This window comes from Rhinolophus sinicus, linkage group LG04 (genome assembly GCF_036562045.2).
Source record: "Rhinolophus sinicus isolate RSC01 linkage group LG04, ASM3656204v1, whole genome shotgun sequence".
NCBI lineage: Eukaryota > Metazoa > Chordata > Mammalia > Chiroptera > Rhinolophidae > Rhinolophus > Rhinolophus sinicus.
The window spans coordinates 83,250,393-83,272,153 of record NC_133754.1 but is presented as its reverse complement, the minus strand read 5'-3'; the positions used below and the strand labels follow the sequence as shown (position 1 = coordinate 83,272,153).

General features: G+C 33.8%; 1 protein-coding gene across 9 annotated transcripts in view; it reads left to right on the top strand.

Annotated features, from left to right (window-relative positions):
* The window catches only part of WDR17 (WD repeat domain 17), an 88,962-nt gene extending 68,173 nt beyond the window's left edge, over window positions 1–20,789 (top strand). For 6 of the 9 annotated variants that reach the window (XM_074329891.1, XM_019749466.2, XM_019749461.2 and 3 more), the window contains 10 exons: window positions 963–1,062; window positions 1,857–1,996; window positions 4,686–4,706; window positions 6,348–6,459; window positions 8,373–8,514; window positions 8,799–8,901; window positions 9,825–9,926; window positions 15,868–15,966; window positions 16,287–16,470; window positions 18,067–20,789. In XM_074329891.1, coding sequence (XP_074185992.1) covers window positions 963–1,062; window positions 1,857–1,996; window positions 4,686–4,706; window positions 6,348–6,459; window positions 8,373–8,514; window positions 8,799–8,901; window positions 9,825–9,926; window positions 15,868–15,966; window positions 16,287–16,470; window positions 18,067–18,186 — 1,123 coding nt within the window. In that variant the 3' untranslated portion in view covers window positions 18,187–20,789. The remainder of the gene's footprint in view (window positions 1–962; window positions 1,063–1,856; window positions 1,997–4,685; window positions 4,707–6,347; window positions 6,460–8,372; window positions 8,515–8,798; window positions 8,902–9,824; window positions 9,927–15,867; window positions 15,967–16,286; window positions 16,471–18,066) is intronic. The other 3 variants (XM_074329895.1, XM_019749462.2, XM_074329894.1) reach the window with 2 other exon arrangements.
* Window positions 20,790–21,761: the final 972 nt, after the last annotated feature.

The following is a 21,761-nucleotide window of genomic DNA, read 5'->3' as shown; positions in this document are numbered from 1 at the left end:
TGGAGAGGAGGAGCAGTGAAAACAAAGTGTGTTGCTTATTAATGTTTTGCTATAAAGTCATTATGGATAATATGGTAATATTGTTCATAATTCTGTGACCCTAATATTAGTGACTAGAATGACAGTTAGACCTCTTTGAAAGAAGAAATCCAAACAGTTATGTTTTTAAAAGAAATGGAAATTAGAATTCTTCAGCCTTTTTTTTTTTTTACTTTTTCAAATCTAGTAATCTACCTTCCTCTGGCTCTTTTCTTGGCTCCTGTTTTTGCCCTAGAAAAGAGGATATTTGAACTTTTAGGACACTTGTCAAGTAAAAAAGGATCGTAAAATGTTAAGCAAATAATGTGTTGGGACTAATGTATTCTTTCCCGGTTTTTTGCTGCTACTCTTTGCCACTTCTAAACTTGTTATCTTAAAGAGCTAACATACTACCTACCCTGTTTCCCCGAAAATAAGACCTAGCTGGACACTCAGCTCTAATACGTCCTTTGGAGCAAAAATTAATATAAGACCTGGTATTATATTATATTATATTATATTATATTATATTATATTAATTTTTGCTCCAAAAGACGTATTAGAGCTTTTTGTCCAGCTAGGTCTTATTTTCAGGAAAACACAGTATATTGCAGTCACCACGTAAATTTTGAAAATTTTCAGTTCAACCTGTAATTCTTCAAAGGTTAACTAGCTCTATAGCTGAGTCATTAATTATTCAATGTAGGATAGTAAATTTTGAAAATTAGACTTTTCTTCTAACCGTTGGGGGGATTATCAGCTCATCTGCTACTAAGAAAGACTGCTTTCCTGATTTTTCCCCCCAAATCAGGCTTTACACCTAACTCAAGGATGTCGAATTAAATCCTATTTGATCCCTTAATCAGCTTGTTATAAAAGGGCATTAATTCCCTTTTATGATGGAATCCTTGTGTTCATGTAGAATCTATCCTCCTTCTTTCTAGACTCCTGCACACAGTCACTAAAGAACTGGCAGAATGGTATTTTCAGGATGGTCGAGCAGTGCTGGCTGCATGTTGCCACCTCGCTGTAGATGATATTGAGGTACCTCATTTCACATCGGTTTCTGTAAATGAAAAGCTCTTAAGATGTATCATGGTGTTTGAGGGGAGAAAACATGGTGACTTCCTGTGTAAGATCTGGTTTTACATGTTTTCCAAGCCTGAATGAACTCTACAGACTGAGATCTGTTTAAAACATTTTTTTTTTTTTTTAATCTCAAGATAGGTTGTTTGTAACAACCTCACTTTAAGTATTTCATCATAAATGAGAAGCAGTAGTTTGGTAAAGGGAAAAGTCAGAATTCCTGACCTTTGAAAGCAGTTCCTTACTCTTAAGTATACTTTAGCATATTCTTCACAAGTTATATTTTTAAGGTATTTTTCCATTTGACCCACTAATGTAATGAAAATATTAAGTAAAGATAAGATTCTGCTTTTAAGGACTCTCAGATATATTGGATTTTGGGGATAATTGATAATCATTGTACACTACTGAATAAGCTTTTAAGAATTTGCATTTTATTCTGATAGAGAGACTGAAGGACATGTTGTGGATATTGCAGAGAGACTATTATTAATTACGAAAATATGAGCAAGGGTTCTAAACTCCTAAATTCTGACCTTATAAAATTTCCTGTATGTTCCTTTATCATCTTTTCCATTTGAAAATTGCAGTTACACTGACATACTTTATAGAAATATTACATTCAATATTTTATAAGAATAACAGATTATAGGTTAATACAAACTTACGCCTACTGCTTTCTGAGCTTGGCTGGAATGGTGATCCTACCCAGCATCTATGAAACTGAAGACATTGTTTTCTTCTGGAGCAAGCTTGCCATGACATACCTGCTTCGTGGAAACGAACTGGAGTTGGCAATCTGTGTGGGTGCAGTCCTAGGAGAGTCTGCAGCTCCAGCAACCCACTATGCCCTAGAATTATTGGCGAGAAAATGCATGATGATTTCAATATGGTAAGAATTTCAAAATTTAAATAATAACTTTATGGTGATGGAATGCATGTCTTAAGTATTGTAAGTTACATTTGATAGCATGTGTGATGTGAGTATGTAGGGTCTCCTTTTTAAATAAAAGATAAGATTATGGAAGGAAATGGTGATATGAGAATGAAGTAATGGTGCAAACTTACCATGGTTGGTAGTTGAAATCTACCGTGACTCATTCTGAAGTAGCCAAGTTATAATTCTAAATATTCATCATGAGACAATAATTGTGTACTTAAGATTATCAAGTCCACACATTCCCACATTTAGAATTCTGCATCTCTACTGTACTCATTCTTGTCAGATCTTGTGTCTTGTTTTAAGGCTTGGAAAATAATGGAGAGTAGTAACAAAGATGGGTTAGCTGGAGATTTGGAACAGGCCATTTTTCCCAAACACGGGCAATACTTTGAGAGACAGATCCTGGACAGTCCCTTGTGTAACCTAGAAATCCCAGTCAAATAAATTCTCACTCATACCTTAGAGCCCTGTCCTTAGGACAGACAGTCCTTCATTATGGAGGCACTTTTAGGAAAGATATGATGCTGTCACTCAATAGTTATGTGCTGAATAAAGATGATGTTAGACTTTTATCATCTCTTTTCCCAAAATGCCTAGAACCTCAAGATGTTTCTAAATAAACTTGTTTATCAGGACGTTGACCTGGCACGCACGTACCACCCCAGGCACGCACGTACCACTCTTAGGATGGAGCTATATAGACTGCACTATTGAACACTACAGATGACAATAATAACAGCAACAACAGCTAACTAACACTTCTGTACTGCTTACTGTATGCCTAGCACTGATTTAAGCTCTTTGCATATAATAATGCACCTGATACTAGGCAGTACATACTGATTTGCCTCAGGTCTCAGTAAGTGGTAAGAGCCAAGATTCAAAGCTACATGAACTGGCTCTGAAGTTTGCACCCTTAGCTACTGTCTTAGTCTGTTCGGGCTGCTCTAACCAAATACCACAGACTGGGTGGCTTATAAACCATAGAAATTTATTTCTCACAGTTCTGGAAACTGAGAACTCCCAGATCAAGGTGCTGGCAGATTCAGTGTCCTGGTTAATAATGTTGCCATCTTTTCCTATGCTCCTGTGGTGGAGTGTTAAGGAGTTCTCTGTGGCCTCTTTTATAAGGATTCTAATCCCTCAGGACCTAATCACCTTCCGAAGGCCTCACCTCCAAATATGTTGGGGATTAGGTTTCAACATATGAATTTGGGGGGAACACAAACACTTAGTCTATGATGGCTATCACACTATACCACCCCCTTATCTGGGGCTAACTCAGGAAAAGCAACAGCCTTTTCCATTCTCTCTTTCTGTCCAGATCTGGGGGCTTAATAGTGAGTCAGGCATCTCAGAGTTATCCTAATCGTTACCCATATCCTGTCGTGATAGAAGAGCCCTCTTCCTCCGCCATCAGTCTTAATATTATGCTGATGAAATAAGTCAGACTGAGAAAGACAAATACCATATGATTCACTTACATGTGGAATCTAAAGAACAAAATAAAGTAGTAAATAAAACAGAAATAGACTCACAGATATAGAGAAAAAACTGACTGTTGCTAGATGGGAGGGGGGTGAGGATGAGGGAGAAAGTGAAGGGATTAGGAAGTACAAATTGGTAGTCACAAATAGTCCCGGGGATGTGAAATACAGTATGGGGAATATAATCAATAGTGATGTAAAGATTATGTAGGGGGTCAGATGGGTACTGGATTTATCAGGGGGATCACTTCATAGATCGTGTAGATGCCTGACCACTGCGCTGTACCCCTGAAGCTGAAGTAGAATGATATTGAATGTCAATTATAATCATATATACATGAAAAAATATATATATTTTCTCCCCCACGGGATGTAAAGTACAGCATAGGGAATATAGTCAATGGTATTGTAACAGCTATATACGATGTCAGAGGGGTAGTAGATTGGGGGGCGGGGGGGTTATCACTTTGTGAGGGGTATAAATGTCCATTATGTTGCTTTGTACACCTGAAACTAATAAAAAAATAAAAATAAAGTATTTAATGCTGACCATTCTTTGAGAGCACCCAGTTTTCTCTCTGTCATGAACTGTAGTAGTCAATTTCATAGTTACCATGACTTGGCCTTAGACCCATCCCAAAGCATGAGGTCAAACTCAAATGATTTATTCACAAAGGTGACTGACTCCATGCTAAAAGTCATCATGTTACCTAAATAAAATATGATTTTTTTAAAAAAGCAAAGGTTAAAAGAAGCAAAACAGAAATAAATATTAAATTTAAAAGAGGTTTTAAAATCTTTCAACTGACTATATGTCTTGGTTGCTTTTAATATAAAACAATTTTCTGTTTCCCTGTAACTCCCCCCAAGATTTTTTCCTTTATAGATATGTGTACCAACAACGAGGATAAGTTCAAATTCTGAAATATATGATGCTGATGAGGTTTATTTCCTAGGGAAATCTGTAATTTTCATGAGTATTAATAGAGCTCCACAAATTAAAAAAGATAGCAGCATAACTTCAAAAAAATGTTCATAATTTTATAAACCAAGAATTCTTCACATTTTTATATTTGTTGATTAAAATTTGCTTCTTCTTTGTTCTCTTTGCATATTTATAGTATTGATATTCAAAATTATTTTCTGTTTAGCTTTCCATCTGTTGGATACAGGTATTATCTAGTTTTAGAAAAAATTTTTAATTAAAATTTTATAGTTTATCTTATTAGAATACCAACTCTATATTAAGAAATTATCATTAACTCTTTTCACATTGTTGTTTTACAGAATGCCAATTCATTTATATACTTTATAGCATAGAAAATCTAACTACAAAGTAATGAGACCAGTGCCTATCACCTAGGTACAAAAGAACTCAGGATTTTATACTTACATAAAAAATGAACTGTGGCTTTCTACAATATAAAATAACAGCTAATTCAGCTAAGCAAATTAAAATGCTTGTTCTGGTAGTCAAATTAAAGAGTTTTAGATCGTTTGGCTGGTCCATACCACATTTATTATATATACATTTTCTCCAATTGGTATACTGAATTTTCAGTAAGTAGTGATTTAAAGAATGAATAAAATTAGCTGGCATTAAATTTCACTGTATCCAGATATAATTTGACAGTAAGAAAGTCATATTTTTGTCTGTAGTTCATAGAAGTTTGAATAGAATTTTAGCACAACTATTTTATACTATATGCAATAAAAGCAAGTAATAATTTCTATATTTTCATGGACATTATTGAAAACTGCTATTAAATGTTAGTATCAGAAAACATTATGCCATTCATATTATAGCGAGAACAGATGAATTACTCTAATTTGGAACTAGTAGAAACACTCAAAGTCTTATCTGCCTGTGATAACAGAAAATTTGACACACAAATTATCTCTATTCTTGTTCTATACTCACTATATTCTTGATTAAATATCTTTTAATGTTTTTAAAAATAATTTATTCATATGAATGACCACTTTAGATTTTAGTGAAGGCTTCACAAAGTTAATGAAGAAGGGTTTTACTCTCACAGTCCACAGGATACCCATAAATTCACATTTGAAATATTGCCTATTCTAAAATCATACTGAATGTGTATATATCAGTTTCTTGAATATTGAATAATAACATCTCAAACTATCAAAAATTAATGTTTTCTCAATTATGATTCATGCAACCAAAAACTGTTCATCCAGTAACTATAAAGAAGAATTTTATAAAAAATATTTTTAATGTAAAGCTGTTATGTCTATACAGTTTTTATATGCCTTATTTTCAAATTATTTATTTCATTGACTAAATCTTTTAAAACTAAATCAGAAAACTACATTTCTGTCTTTGATTTCCACCTAAAGTTTACGAAATACACACAATACCCAAAATTCTAAATGTAAAATATCTAAGTATTCTACTGGTTTTAATGAGCTGGTTAATACAGTTGTTCATTGTTGACGAGAGTTAGCTTTCACAAGTTTGCTTTATAAATCACTTCATAGAACATAGCTAATACTACTTAGTTTCAATAGAGAATTAGTCTATAATAACAAAATTAATTATAAATATGTAAGACAGTTTAGATTTTAAATAAATATTGAGGAATTTCACAATACCTTTTTTCTTCATGCCCTTTGATTTCTGTCATCTACATTTAGAAGAGTTGCATAATTAAATAGGAAATTAGGACTGTTTATGTAAATAGAAAAGCAAGGAAGGTATACTAAGAGTCTTGCTCCTTTGACATAGTTCTAAATGTTATTTTTAGATTTATTCTTCCTCATTGAAATTTCCCCTTTTGTTATGTGACCAGGAATTTGGCAGCCGATCTTCTCCTGATGATTCCTGATAATGAACTACACTTAGTGAAACTCTGTGCTTTCTACCCAGGGTGTACAGAAGAGATAAATGATCTTCATGAAAAGGTATGCTGATGATATTCAGTATTCTAGTTTGGAATTCAGTGCTATGGTTTAACTAATTTCAGGTTTGGGCAAATAGATACATGCAGACAAATAAACATATGTTTCTTTTAGGACTCTTTTGTAAATAGAAGAACAAGCTTACAGGCTGTGGTGCAGGGGGCTTACTCTGCAAAGCTGGATTCACCCTAGTGAGCTCTGGTGCCTGCTGAGACCGCCCTTTGGGTGTGCCGCTTGTGGGGCTAATTGGGTGGTGCTCTTCTGTGGTCTGAAGCCGGCCTGCAGGAATGTTGGTTTGGGGGCCTTTTGGGAGGGACACCAGTGCAGGCCAAGGTCAGCCACTCATTGGGACTGGTCTAGGACTACCTGGTAGGAGCTACAGTGTGATCTGTTGTTGGTCACTCATTGTGCTGGACCTGGAGGTACATGGGAGGGACCACGCTGTGAACAGAGCAAGGACAGCTGCCACAAGTACTGAGCCTGGGGTAGCTGCACAAAACCCCAAGATATCCTGAGGCCTGCTTTAGCCTGCCGGCTGCCCATAGACTCAGCTGATGTGATAGAACCTTATGTGGTACACGAGTTGGTTGAGTGGTTGAGGTGGGGTTCTCAGGGAATCACCAGGGTGGGGAAGGTGGTGTTCACAAGGTTAATTCAGATTCAGGTTTTTTTATTTCCTCTACTTTTTGAGCATATATCAAAGTGAAGAAACTTTTTTCTATGTAGCCAGGTATAGTGCCAACACATAGTTGCTCAGTATATAAATGGCATTTAGTGACTAAAGATGGGGAAATAGTATGAAATGTCATATACATGAGAACTCCTTTAATGTAGTTTGTTGTAATTTTTTTTGAGAGAGAATTTGAGTGATCTAAAATATTCAATTTACCTAATTTTTAAACAACAGAACATATGAAACTATTAAATAAATTCATCAATACATAAATACATTGAATAAACCATCTTAGTAACTTAAGGGGATGTAAAAGAAAAATGAGAAGGAAAGAGAATGACAAATCGCAAAGGAGAAGAGATGATCACCTTACTGTGGATGAATTACATCATCTGAAGTCACAACACAAAACACTTTTTATAGCAGAAGTGCAGACTCAGTGGTTGCCAAAGACTGATGAGAGAGACAAAGTATTAAACTATTTATAAATGTTGCTTAGAAGCAAATCAACAAATTAACACTTAAATTTTAAACATCATGAATATGACAGAATTTGTTATAAAAGATAGCTTAATTCTTGCTATGTTCTGGAAGCAAAACTTACCTGAGAGAGGAGTAGACTCAGTTTTATCAGAAAAAAGAAATTACTTGAGGAAATTGGGAGTATTGTTTTCATTTTACAGTAATGAAATTTCATAGGCCCAAAATCTCCCCTTTGTGGCATTTCAGAATGTTAATGCTGAAAATTTTTAGAGCTTGTATATTTTTTGCCTTTCTGCCCTAAATGAAGTTGTTTTGTCTCAAAGGCTAAGTGAAATTAATTTACTATGTAGAGAACACGTAAGAGTGTATCTTCTGTATTTTCTGCATTAATGTAATTTTTGACTCTAGTCAGCATATTTGTTCTAAAATAACTCATATCAGCATTTTTTGCTAAATTACATTTGCGGGCACTAATTCCAATATCACAACCAAGACAATGTTCTTCCATCTCTTTTATTAGGTATTTGTGTGTTGGAAAACTACTGACTAAATCCCATTAGGTATTACCCTATTTATTATTACTATATCTTAAAGACATTTCTGTAAATCTATTCTCTTAATACAAATTATTTCATTCACTATTTGGAACAACTTTAATAAGAAAAACACATAAGTATATTGGATATATTTAGTACTTAACGCTGTTGCTTTTATCCCTATAAATTTTAGTAATATTGTCATCGAACCAATTAATTTGTAGTGCAAGCTACCCACCGTAGAAGAATGTATGCAGTTAGCTGAGACAGCCCGTGCAGATGGCAACATATTTGAAGCTATAAAGTATTACTTGTTAAGTCAAGAACCTGAGAAAGCCCTTCCTATTGGTATTGACTTCATCAAAGGTAAGTTTTCAATTGGCAGTATAATTTAAAATCTATTTATTTATTTGATATTTTCATTCATATTACTTAAAAGCAAGCACTAGCCATCTTAACTTGAAAAAGGAAAATGATTGCTGATTGTATGATATCAGTACCTGAGAGAGGGTCAGTAGGCAAATACTTGTGATCTAGAAAATAAAGTCAAAGATAGGCTTGACCGGAAGAGAATTACATAGGTTAAAAGTTGGATGAACAAGTCTTAATGCTATTATTTAGAAAATCTTTATTTGGTTTTATTTTGCCAGAATACATCAATAGTTCAAATTGGACTTTGGATACCATTTATCCTGTTCTTGACCTATTGAGTTACATTCGTACTGAAAAATTACTCTTGCATACATGTACTGAGTGAGTACTTTTTTTCTAGAATACGTAACTGAAACTGTGTAATGTTTCAAAATGGCTATGTTGTTTTTGGTGTTTAGATCAAGAAATAAAATTATTTTGGACAGATAGATGCCCATGTTTTTATTTTTTATAACCTTTAGAAAAAATACAGAGGTGAATTTGAAACAATAATAAATCTTCGTGGTCCTATTTACTAATATGTAACGCATGTATGTTTATATATGTGTATGTACACACATAAAAACCTGGTTCAAACAGAGGTAGTCCAAAGCTTTTGGGTGGTTTTGGGCCTCAAGTCCTCAAGAAACTAGTGGTCATCCCTGTTAAATATCCATTGTGTGCAAAACATACTAAGTTGGGGGAAAGAAGTGCAAGTGCTAGAAAGTAAAAACTAGACACCATCCCTGAAAGCAAGTATCTCTTAAGGACATTGTTATCCATGTAACTAAAGTCCCCAGAGACTGTGTATAACTTGTGATAGAGGCTTTGAGCTATTTTTGTTTTAGTGCCCATGTGGAAAAGATGATGCCACAGCATGCAAAACTTTGGCTAATTTCCCCAGCAGGAAATGTAGTGGACATTCCTACAGTGTACACAATATGCCAGGAATTCCTACATCTGACCAAATGAGCCCCTGAGGGAGAGAGTTCATGAAGAAACAGCCGAGAATAGAGAAAAACAAGACAGCAGAGTTAAATATTATTTAAACTTCTACTTTAAATTACAATTTATGTTATAACATAAATGTCTGAATAGGAGTTAATAGATGAATAAAAACATCTTCAAGTTTAGAAAATTTTCTAAACAGTTTGCTATAAATGTCACCCATTAAAATATAGAGATACAAGTACATTAACTACATATGAGAGTAATGTTCTATTCCTCAAATTATGGAATTAAAAAATAAATATATTCTCTTTTAGAGCTCGAAATGAATTACTCATATTGTGTGGTTATATTGGTGCATTACTAGCTATCAGAAGACAGTACCAAAGCATTGTTCCAGCACTTTATGAGTATACAAGGTAAAAACAAGTTCTCTTCTATTATGAAATTAGAGAAATTCCTTTCACTAAGATGGTGAGTTTCCACGTGTATCATAGAAGGCACCAAATACATACTGCATGCACCCATTTATTCACTCAGCATGTACTTTATAACAAAACAGCAATAAGCTATATTAATTAGAAGTGAACTAGGCTGTAAAGCCTAGAAATTTTAATGCTAGGTTTAGTTATCTTGTGTCACGACACTTCCGGTAAGCATTCCAGGGCAGTTACAGCTGCTCATGGATTCCGTCAGGGACCTGGATTCTTCCCTTCTTTTGACTGCCATTCTTGACTTTTTCCCTCTTGCTTAACTTTCCCATGGTTACCAGGTAGCTTCTAATCCTCTGTATACTGTATCTACATCCTAAGCTTTCGGGAAAGAGAGGTAAGGGCAAAAGAAGAGCCACTACAGAGGGCAAAGCCATCTGAGTCAAGAAGGAAAGTCCTCCTTAGGATGACCTACCTCCCACATCCAGAACTCCCATATCCAGAACTGTGGAACTCTACTTTTAAAAAAAGATAAGAAAATGAGTATTTTAGCTTCCTAGTCTCTACAGTAGAAAAAAGCAAAGTAAAGGGGGATTGTGAGTAGCAGGTAACTATTTTATGTTTTGGCATAACATACCTGCCCAACTCTTCTATTTTCTAACAGCTTGTTGATTTTCACACATTATGCTTAAAATTTGCTATACTCAGAAATAAAATTCACAGTGCCTTCCCTTAAAAAACCAAGTCTACTGGTTTGATAAGTGGCAGGGTAGATACCTGCTAAAAATGCTGGAAGTCTGTGGGTAAGCAATTTTTCTGAGTTCCATTTGCGGGGGGTCACAGCATTCAGAGAAACAAAGCTTTCTTTTTTTAATTACATTTATTGGTATGACAGTGGTTAATAAAATTATGTAGGTTTCAAGGGTAGAATTGTATAATATACCATCTGTATATTGCATTGTGTGTTCACCAAAGTCGAATCTCCTTCCATCACCATATATTTGAACCCTTCTACCCTTTTCTACCTCCACTCTCCCCCCTTTCCCTCTGGTAACCACTAAACTGTTGTCTGTGTCTATGAGGTTTTGTTTGTCTTGTTCGTTTGTTGCATTCAGTTTTATATCCCACATCTGAGTGAAATCATGATTCTCAGCTTTTTGTCTGACTTACTTCACTTAGCATGGTAATCTCAAGATCCATCCATGTTGTCACAAATGGCAATAATTCATGTTCTGTTATGGCGGAGTAATATTCCATTGTGTATATGTACCCCATTTTCTTTATCCAATCACCTATCAAAGGACACTTTGGTTGTTTCCATGTCATAGCTACCATGAATAAGACTGCAATGAACATAGGGGTACATATATCTTTTCAGATAAATGTTTTCAGATTTTTGGGGTAGATAGACAGAAGAGGGATTGCTGGGTCATATGGTAATTCTATCTTAATATTTTGAGGAACGTCCACACTGTTTTCCATAGTGGCTGTACCAATATATATTCCCACCAGCAGTATATGAGGGTTCCTTTATCTGCACAACTTCTTCAACACTTGTTATTACTTATATATTTTTTTTTTAGTTTCAGATGTACAAAACAGTGTAATTGTTAGACATTTACACAAAGTGATAATCCCCCTCCCCAATCTACTGCCCCGACGTTGTATATAGCTGTTACAATTCCACTGACTCTATTCCCTGTGCTGCACTCCACATCCTGTGACCATATATATATTAAATTATAATTGACATTCATTGGTATTCAGCTTCAGCCTCAGGTGTGCAGCGCAGTGGTCAGGCATCTACACTGTCCCGGAAGTGGTCTCCCTAATAGGACAAATGCCAATCTGACACCCTACAAAATCTTTACAACATTATTATATTCCCCAAACTGTGTTTCGTATCCCTGTGGCAATCTTGTGGTTACCGATTGTGCTTTCTAATCCCCTCACTTTCTCCCTCATCCCCACCCCTCTCCCATCTAACAACCCTCAGTTTTTCTCTATATCTTTGAGACTGTTTCTGATTAGTTTGTTCATTTATTCTATTCTTTAGATTCCACATATAAGTGAGATCATATGGTATTTGTCTTTCTCCACCTGACTTATTTCACTTAGCATAATATTTTCTAGGTCCATCCATATCGTTGCAAATGGTAAGATTTCATTCTTCTTTACAGCCGAGTAATACTCCATTGTATAAATGTACCACAGTTTCTTAATCCAGTCACCTACCGATGGGCATTTCAATTGTTTCCACATCTTGGCTATTGTGAATAGCACTGCGAGGATGTGGAGAAACGGGAATCCTCGTGCACTGTTGGTGGGATTGCAGATTGGTACAGCCACTGGGGAAATCAGTATGGAGGTATCTCAAAAAATTGGAAATGGAACTACCTTATGACCCAGCAATTCCACTCTTAGGTATCTATCCAGAAAAATCCAAGATGCTAATTCAAAAAAATTTATGCACCCCTATATTTATTACTTGTCTTTTTGATAATAGCCATTCTAACAGGAGAGAGTTGGTATCTCATTGTGGTTTTGATTTGCATTTCCTTAATAGCTAGTGAAGTTGAGCATCTTTTCATGTATCTATTGGCCGTTTGTATGTCTTCTTGGGAGAAGTATCTGTTCAGTTCCTCTGCTAATGCTTAAATTGGACTGTTTTTTTTTTTTTTTTTATTGTTGTTATATGAGTTCTTTATATATTTTGGATATTAGTTCCATATCAGAGATGTTGTTTGCAAATATCTTCTGTCATTAGGTTGGTTGCCTCTGTTTTGTTGATAGTTTTTTTTTTACTGTGCAGAATAATTTTAGTTTGACATACAATTCCTTTTGCAATTGCAACAACAATAATAAAATACCTGGGAATAAACTTAACAAAGGATATGAAGGATCTATACACTGAAAACTACAAGACATTATTAAAAGAAATTAAAGATGCAAAGAAATGGAAAGATATCTGTGTTCATGGATTGGAAGAATCAACATAGTTAAAATGGCCATATCACCTAAAGCAATATACAGATTTAATGCAATCCCCAACAAAATCCCAATGGCATTTTTTAAAGAAACAGAATAAAAACTCATCAGATTTGTATGGAAACACAAAAGACCCCAAATAGCCAAAGCAACTCTGAGAAAAAACAACAAAGCCAGAAATGTCATACTCCCTGCCTTCAAATTATCAAAACAGCATGGTATTGGCAGAAAAACAGATACACAGAACAGAATTGAGAATCCAGAAATAAACCAACATATATAAGGGAAAATAATTTTCTACAAAGGAGCCAAAAACACACAATGGAGGAAAAAAAAGCCTCTTCAATAAATGATGCTTGGAAAAATGGAAACCATGTGCAAAAGAATGAAACTAGACTGCTGTTTGTCACTATATGCAAAAGTTAACCCAAAATGGATCAAAGACCTGAAACAATAAAATGCATAGAAGAAAACATAGGTACCAAACTTACGCACCTGGTCTTAGAAAGGATTTTATGACTTTTAGCTCAAAGGCAAGGGAAGTAAAAGCAAAAATAAATGAATAGGACTGTATCAAAGCTTTCTTTTTCCTGACTTCTCTCTTTGTCTAGGAAGATCTTGTGTAGGTGTAGGTCTGTTCCTTAGAATAGACTGAGGAATAGCCAGAATTAATACTATCAGGATACTCAAGGAAAAAATCTGTTTGTAAGAAGGCAGCACAACCAGAATTCAAAAGCCACTTTTAACTGTTAAAGTATATTATAGGAACAATAGGATGTAGCAAATGGAATTAAAATATTATTTAGTGAAATATGTTCAGCTATGTATAACTTCAGTAATAATGAAAGTGAAGAAAGAGAACATGGCCACCTGAAGTAATATCAAGAATAAAAGGAAGGCTTTTTATTTGTAAGAGAGAGAAATCGAGAGAATGTCTTGTTAAGGGAAACAAGTTTAGAAAGAGAAACTTAAGAACTCTCTAATTTTAAAGAATTTCTCTTACTTCTTTGACAGTTGTATGTTTGTCATCTTGTCTTGCTGTTTGTATTGATTTCCCCAACCCCCCACCATCCTGTTCCCCAAAGTGTTGTTCTCTGCCATTCTCTCTCGTACTCCCTTCTTCCTGTTTCCTGCTCCGCCAATTTACTCTCCGGCCACATATCCTCTCCTCTTCTCTCCTCTCTCCTGTCTATACACTGTGCTTAGAAACCTCACCATTTCCATGGCGTCACCTGTCCCCTTTAGGGAGATAACTCACTTTAGATTCAGGCATAGCCTACTCTCCAGGCTGGATATGTGTATACCCAGCAGCTCACCAAACTCCTGCCTTAAACTCAGTATGTTCAAAACTAAAATCATCTTTCTCAAGCCTACTCTTTCTGTTGTGTCCTCTCTTTCTTTGGATGGTGTCATTGTATTCCTGTCATTCAGAATTAAACGATCAGGGTCATGATTAAGTGTTTTCCTTCACTGTCAACATCGACTGATTTAGTAAATTCCCACATCGACACTTTTCTCATTTTTGGTACTACCCCAGTTATTTGTCTTCATTACTCTCACCTCTGTTAGCTCTTCAACTACTCACCCTACCTCTGTCTGTCTCCTACTGCCAACCCATACTAGGTACTCCTATTGCCAGTCTTCCTGAAGCACTATGCTTCCTTAGTATTACACTTTCCAAGACTCCCCTCTATCTACAGGTAATGTTCTAGGTCCCTCGTACCTATTACATCAAAGATCCGCAAAAATTGGGTTGTCACCCACTGTATCCTCCTGCGTGTTCTCTACTCCAGCCAAACTGACTTACTTGTAATCCCTGTATATATGTAATGTCTCCCTGATATTTTTCCAGTGTTTCCTCCACCTATTTACCTTGGTTTTCCTCCTCATTCTTTAACAACACTTTACCTATAGTAACTAGATCATCAAAAATTACTGGGCGGATAAAGTACTACGTCAAGTGCAAAATTGTAGACAGGGAAGCTATCATTTTTAAGGAATTCATTTTGGAGCTAGCCACATTGTCAATAATTTTATGTTAAAAACATGATAAGCTACTAACTGATTTGAGATAGTATTCCTGAAATGTTAGATGTGTGTGGGGGTGGCTCAATATTTATACCCTTTTTTTCTCACCAATTCTTATCATGTCCCAGCAAAATGATGACAACTAGCAGGAGTAACCATAAAATGCAAATTACAGAAAGGTTTACTTTTGCTCCTTCTTCATCTCTAAGGTCTTATGTTCTTTTTATCTCCCAAACAGCTTTTACTTTTAAACTTCAATTAACTAGTTCCTTGAAAAGCATAATAAGTTTGTAACTTACTGCAGAAGCAAGGACTAGCAATTCGTCATCTAAAGACTCATAATTAATGATAATTAAGTTTTTTATACACAGATGTGACAGATCACTGTCGTCGCTGCTTTTTTTTTTTTACCTCTCTGTCTTTAAAGAATTGAAAACAGCATTTCCATTCCTTTCTGCTTGTTCACATTGTTCTCTTACTGTTCTCCCACTTGCTTTCTTACTCCTAATATTCATTTTTAATACAGACACGCACTGAACCCCACAGTAGCCATATGTGGTATTATTCAGCATTTCTTGGCTTCTCTAACCATTCTTCATGCATTATACAGTTCATTTATTCATCCATTTACTCAGACTGTCATCCAGCCAACATTTATTGAACATCTTTGACTTCCCAGGGAGTTAAAGGCTAAATATGCAAGCAAGTGCGTACACACACACACACACACACACACACACACACACACACAGAGTCACACGCACAGCCACGTGAATATATATACATTCATGTATACACATATATTTTTGAACAATAATTGTTGAATCTAAAATTGCAGTTTTTTGAAGTTAATTTGCTTTTTTGATATCTTTGTCCTAGTGTCAGTAGTTAATTTCTTTTTCACATGTTTCAGTCAGCTATTAAAACGTCGAGAAGTGTCAGTGCCTTTAAAAATTGAACACCTTTCTGAGGAATTGGATGCGTGGAGAGTGTGCACACAGTCCATCAATCTGTGAGTGAATATGACATAAAAATTGGAATGCAGCAGGTATTACTTAATGTCATAGACAAACTTGTTGAAAATGTGGATTATCATTATTAATCTTAGCAAAGTAATGAATATTGCCTTGTTAAGCATATCTTCGGTAATAGTTTACAATGCTGACCTTCTCTGCCTTTGAAAGTCCTTTGTTTTACTATAAATTAAGTCTAAAGTTGATCTGATGTCATCTAGAAAGGGACTAAATAATCATCATGGACTGTTTCTAATCTAAACCTTCATAATTCTATGACTCTACAAAAATGAAAATGTAATGTCTATTGAAAATATAGATCATCAGAAGAATCTCCATATACATCGCCTTCTGAGTCACAAAGAATGGTTTATACATCTTTGCTAAAGAAACTAAAAGAAGAACCACTTAGAGGAACTATTGGACCAGATTATGTGACTGGATCAAATCTTCCCAGTCATTCCGATATTCACATCTCTTGTCTTACAGGATTAAAAATCCAGGTACAGCCTAATAGCAGGCATAAATTGTGCATTTCCATCATTTTTGTTTTATTATTTTTTGAAATATTATCTTAAAAGAAGCATAATCTGAATAAAATTAGGTACCTCTAAAGTACCATTAGGTACCAGTGAGAAGATATTCCCCTAATGCTTCCACAGTTAGTGTAAATGGTCTCTCCTTAAAAGAAATTTAGATATTCATTGTGCTATTATCATAAAAGCAATTCATGTAATAGATATACTAAGAAACAAATGATACGTATACTTAGTAACAAATATTTTAAAATACATATATACTCTTAAGGAAATTAAATAAGGAAGACAAAGCAACAGTCAACACAGTTACAAATTATTATATCTTGATAGATTGAATTTAATTTTATAGTGTCCATTTGTAGTTTATACACAGAGAGAAAGCAATTAAAAATTGATAGATGTATAGTATATATTGGTATGTTATGCATGTTTTTACATTGATTTACTGAGCTTTTCAGCGATTAAAAATTGTTGGAATCAATCGTGAGGGATGGCTAATTTCCAAAGAATGGTCCCTAATAGTATAATCAACATAATGATGGTGAATGATGTCGGGGCCTGCCAGTGCACCCCAGGACAGCCATTATCTCCAGAAAAGAGAGAGGCCTTCGTCATCTCAGAGCTGGGACCATTTGTGGGTGTCCCCATGAAGTAAAGTTGAATCCCCATGAAATGCTAATTGAGACTACATATTGGACAGAAAGAACTCCACTTCCCAGTAATAGTCACACTTTACTAAGGCGATTCTTAGATTTCTGATGTAATGTGGCTAATTACATTCCTAATACTGACATGCCAAGACAATGGAGAAAGGTATTTTTTGGGATAGCTGCTCAAAATAAATGAAATAGCTTGCTACTAATGTAAATCCTAACTAATGTAAACTTAGTTATCATGATCAAAAACCTGGTAACTTGAGAACATAAGAAAATAAGTTTTTTGTGTGTGTGTTTTTTAAGTCATGTTTTTCCTTATAAGAGCTGGGAAATATAGCTTGAAAGGGGTTTTTTTGCATTTAGTTCTTCAGAATTACTCTTGACATACAAAATAACTGATGTAACTAATTATAAATATGCTGGTAAATCACATGATTGGCATGATTTTAAATTGTATAGATATATATACAGCTTTGTATTTTTTATATTTCAGAAAGGTTCAGAGTTTCTGGCTTAAATAATTTTCCCAGGAGTATGATTAAAATAGTGAAGTATATTTAATAAGGCATATATGCCTTTATAAAATGTTAACTTTGTAGTAATTCATAAATTAACAATACCTATTGTCATTGGTAGCCCTACTATATTTAAAGAATTCAGCTTATAAAACAAAATTCTATTTTGAAAGTCATCAGGGTATAACACTAAGATATTTCTATAACACTAAGTATTTCTATATTGGTGGCAGTTCAAAAAATCTAATTTTTCTCTTATTTTAAAATTTCCTATCAGCATTGCCTAAATATCGCCAGTGATTTTTTATTACAGTGATTGTTTCTGGGAGTTTAAAAACATGTGAATTTATAACCTCATCTTGTCTTTCCTCAACTCTCACTATGTGCAGGGTCCTGTATATTTCCTTGAAGATGGAAAATCTGCTATCTCATTGAATGATGCTTTGATGTGGGCAAAGGTGAATCCGTTCTCACCTTTAGGGACTGGAATACGACTTAATCCATTTTGATAGAAGGTCTAACTCCATGCTTAGTTGTTTGTTTGTTTTTTAAAGAACTTTTGTGGGTTAGTATTAATTTAACCTTTATTGTCCAAGAGCCAAAGGTTGGGAGGAGAAGGGGAAGTGGAGAATAACAATTGATTTTATTCATTTAACTTCAAAAAATAAAATATTTATATGCTTTTGAGGAAAAATACGTATCTCGTTTATCAAATGTAATAGCCATATTTGGGAGAAAGGTAATGTTTAAATTATAAAGGACTGAATAATCTAAAAGAGCATATAAAAGTTTCACACAGCATAAAAGTTACCCAAATATTATATTGTTGAAACACTGAAACATATAAAATTGTGCAACACATAGAATAGTACTTGTTGCCCTACAGTAAGTACTTAATGAATATTTCAATGACTGAGTATCTCAAAATATCAAAATGGAAGGTATGTAGTACGACTGATCATCAAGTTAGCAAACATCCGTATTGTCCTCTATTTAGTGTTAGTAAACCACTAGTGTTAGCTCATATTTAATAAAAGTTTTCAATTACAAGTTTAACATATGTCAATAAATGGATTCACAGTCAAAATACTTTTGAGTTGTTGTTTTTTTAAAAAAGAAAACATTACCAAGGTTTCTATCTGAAATTCAAATGCCCGATTATAAAGGAATAGGTTAAATAAGCATGAAAAATATTGGGGGATTAAAAAAAATGCAGTCAAATCTGTATGAGAATTTGCATTTGATGGTAATTAATTATTTTAAAAGATATTTGCTTTGTATAGATATTAATTTTGAATAATGCATTTAATATTTTCATAATCTCTAATCAGTTTATATTAACTCTAACCCATAATTTATTTGATGAAAATTGGTTTGAAATGAATTTATTTGTAAATAGGATATTAGTTGAAATTTTGGATATATTATATAAATTTAGGTTTTTAAAATATTAAAAGAATAAAGCTATTTAAAGAAAGCATTAAGCATAACTGCAAGTATTTCAATTGTTCTAGAATTCTAACTTTGAAATTTATGAAATGAATGCATACTAGGAAGAACAGTACTTGGATACTCAAATTGTTTATAATATAGATGTTTCATAATATAGATGATTTTGTCTAACTAAAGAGTTAGCTCATATAACCAGAATAATTGTGGGTTTTGTTATCTTTAAACTTGTTGCATTTAAAATATTTTTAAATTTTTCTTAAACAAGCTTCTGAAAACAGAAAACAATATTATGTACCTATCTATTACATTAACCACTTCTAACTCCTCAAAAAGACATTATAGGCTTAAATTCCATTTTATAAAAAAATAATTAACATTACAGAAAAGAATATATGCAACTTAGCAATGGGTAACATAAAGCGTATCTGAGAAGTATTTTTTTAACCCTTAATGATATGTGTAACTCTTTTTTTATATGAGGAGGATTATTAATTAGCATATATGTACTAAAATTTCCTCACTTAAAAATGGCAGTTTCCTACTATCATTCTCTTTATTTTGTTTTAAATAGATTAAGAAGTCTATCTTTTGTGCTTTAAATACTTCAAAAGATATTATTGAGTTTAAATTATATGTATATAAATAATTTTACCTTCTGTATTTCTAATGAATGCAGGAAGATGATATTTTTTATGTATAAAGTACTGAGAAAAATCATATAACTCTTTAGCACTTGAAGACAATGAGTAACCCAATTTCTGTCTGAAATCTAAATTGGCTTGATTTAAGTGCAATTCTGTTATTCTTTGTCATCTATAATGTTCTATACCTTAATACTAATTTTAACTATTAATTCTTTATAGAATTATAATTGTTTGACTATGTCAATCTGTATATACTGTGCCTTAATATGAAAAACAAAACAGTTTTTAAATTTATAAAAGTATTTTTCATTGTTAGATTTCATATGCATAAAAATCCAAACAAATGATATGAACTTACCTTACTTGTGTTTGAAGATGTCCATGTTACCAATAATATGGACAAATTATTTTGCAAGTTTAAATCTGCCTTATGAAAGACGTCTCATTAGATTTTAAAAACATTGGAAAAATATTTTGCTATAAAAATTACGACATGGTTAACAAAATTTCAATAGCAAACTGAGTTACATTTTGTGAAAATCTATGACTTTTATGTCAATTGAAATTAATGAGCTATATATATATATATATATTTCCACAAAATTATCTAGATGTGTTCAGGAACATGGTTGCATTAGAGCACTGACTGTATTTTATTGTCCTTATAAACAGGAAAATTAGTACTTGTTTGGTATTAAGTTAAAATTCTGAATATAGTAAAAGTCTCACAAATTACTTGTAAAATTTGGGATTTCATATTAGTGTGCCAGTAATACAGAAGATATCTTTATTATCAATTCTTGGTAAGTCTTATTGTACCATCTCTTTGAAACTCTTGTATCTAAATAATTGAAAAAAAGTACTTCCATGCTGAATTTAAATACCATATGACTGCTATAATATGGCATGTAGTTATCTAGATTTTCATGTATTTCATGTATTCAAATGTCTATGTCTATTTAAAAATGTATTTCAGGTCCCCTACATTTTAATAAATGCTGCAATTTAAAGCCAGATATGATGTAGTTAACTGCTAAGATGAGTGTCAATCTTGTCCCTAAAAACATCATTGAGGGAACACTATTTTCCCCACAAATGCTGGCTCAGAGTCAGCAGAGGTGTGAAGGGCTGAGCTGTCCACCTGGATTATTACCCTACTCGGAAACCTAAAAAAGTCACTTTATCGGACTGTTCAGGAGGAAGATTCTCCATGTGTAAGAAACACTGACTACAATAAGCCCTCAAATTATCTGATAGAGCAGTAGGGCTTCCTAACGAATAAGAACAGCACATCACAGAGATTTCCATTGCCATGATAGGCATTCTGCCAGTTGATTGGAAAGGTTCTGTTCCTACAGGGGCTGCTGCAGCTCCTAGAAAAGTTCATTGCTTTCTTCTGTCAAAAATCCTTTGTGCCATTACATTTCCACTGTCTCTATTCCTAATGCTGTACTCCACTTCTTATAAATATATATATAAATATATATATAAATATATATATATATATATATATATATATATATACATTTTAAAAAATCCTTTGTGAAGTAAATGGACTTCCTGTGATTTGCCATAGTGTTGGCTTCTGCTGACACAACTCATCCTCCAGAAGTTCTTGAAGTTACCTACTTTGGCCATACCTGCTACCTTCATTTATTTATTCACTATGGAATGAAGCTTACAGGCCATTTCATATTTTTCACAACTCTCCATAAGTCTCACAGGAGTCTTGGGAACTTATCATAGGCCATGAGGGATAAGCTTTTTCAGGAGAGTGAACAGAGTCAAGAGGATAAAGAAACACATTATTTGACTGTTTACCTAAATCTATTCCTTTTCTCAGGATCTTTCCTCAGATGAGCTTCAGAAGACTTGTTTCTAAAACCCTTTCCTAAGGAACTATATTTTATGGGTTAAAAAATTATTGCCGTAATTTTAGATTTGTCCCATTAGAATGCAAGGCAGCAGGTAAATAACCCATAGCTAGT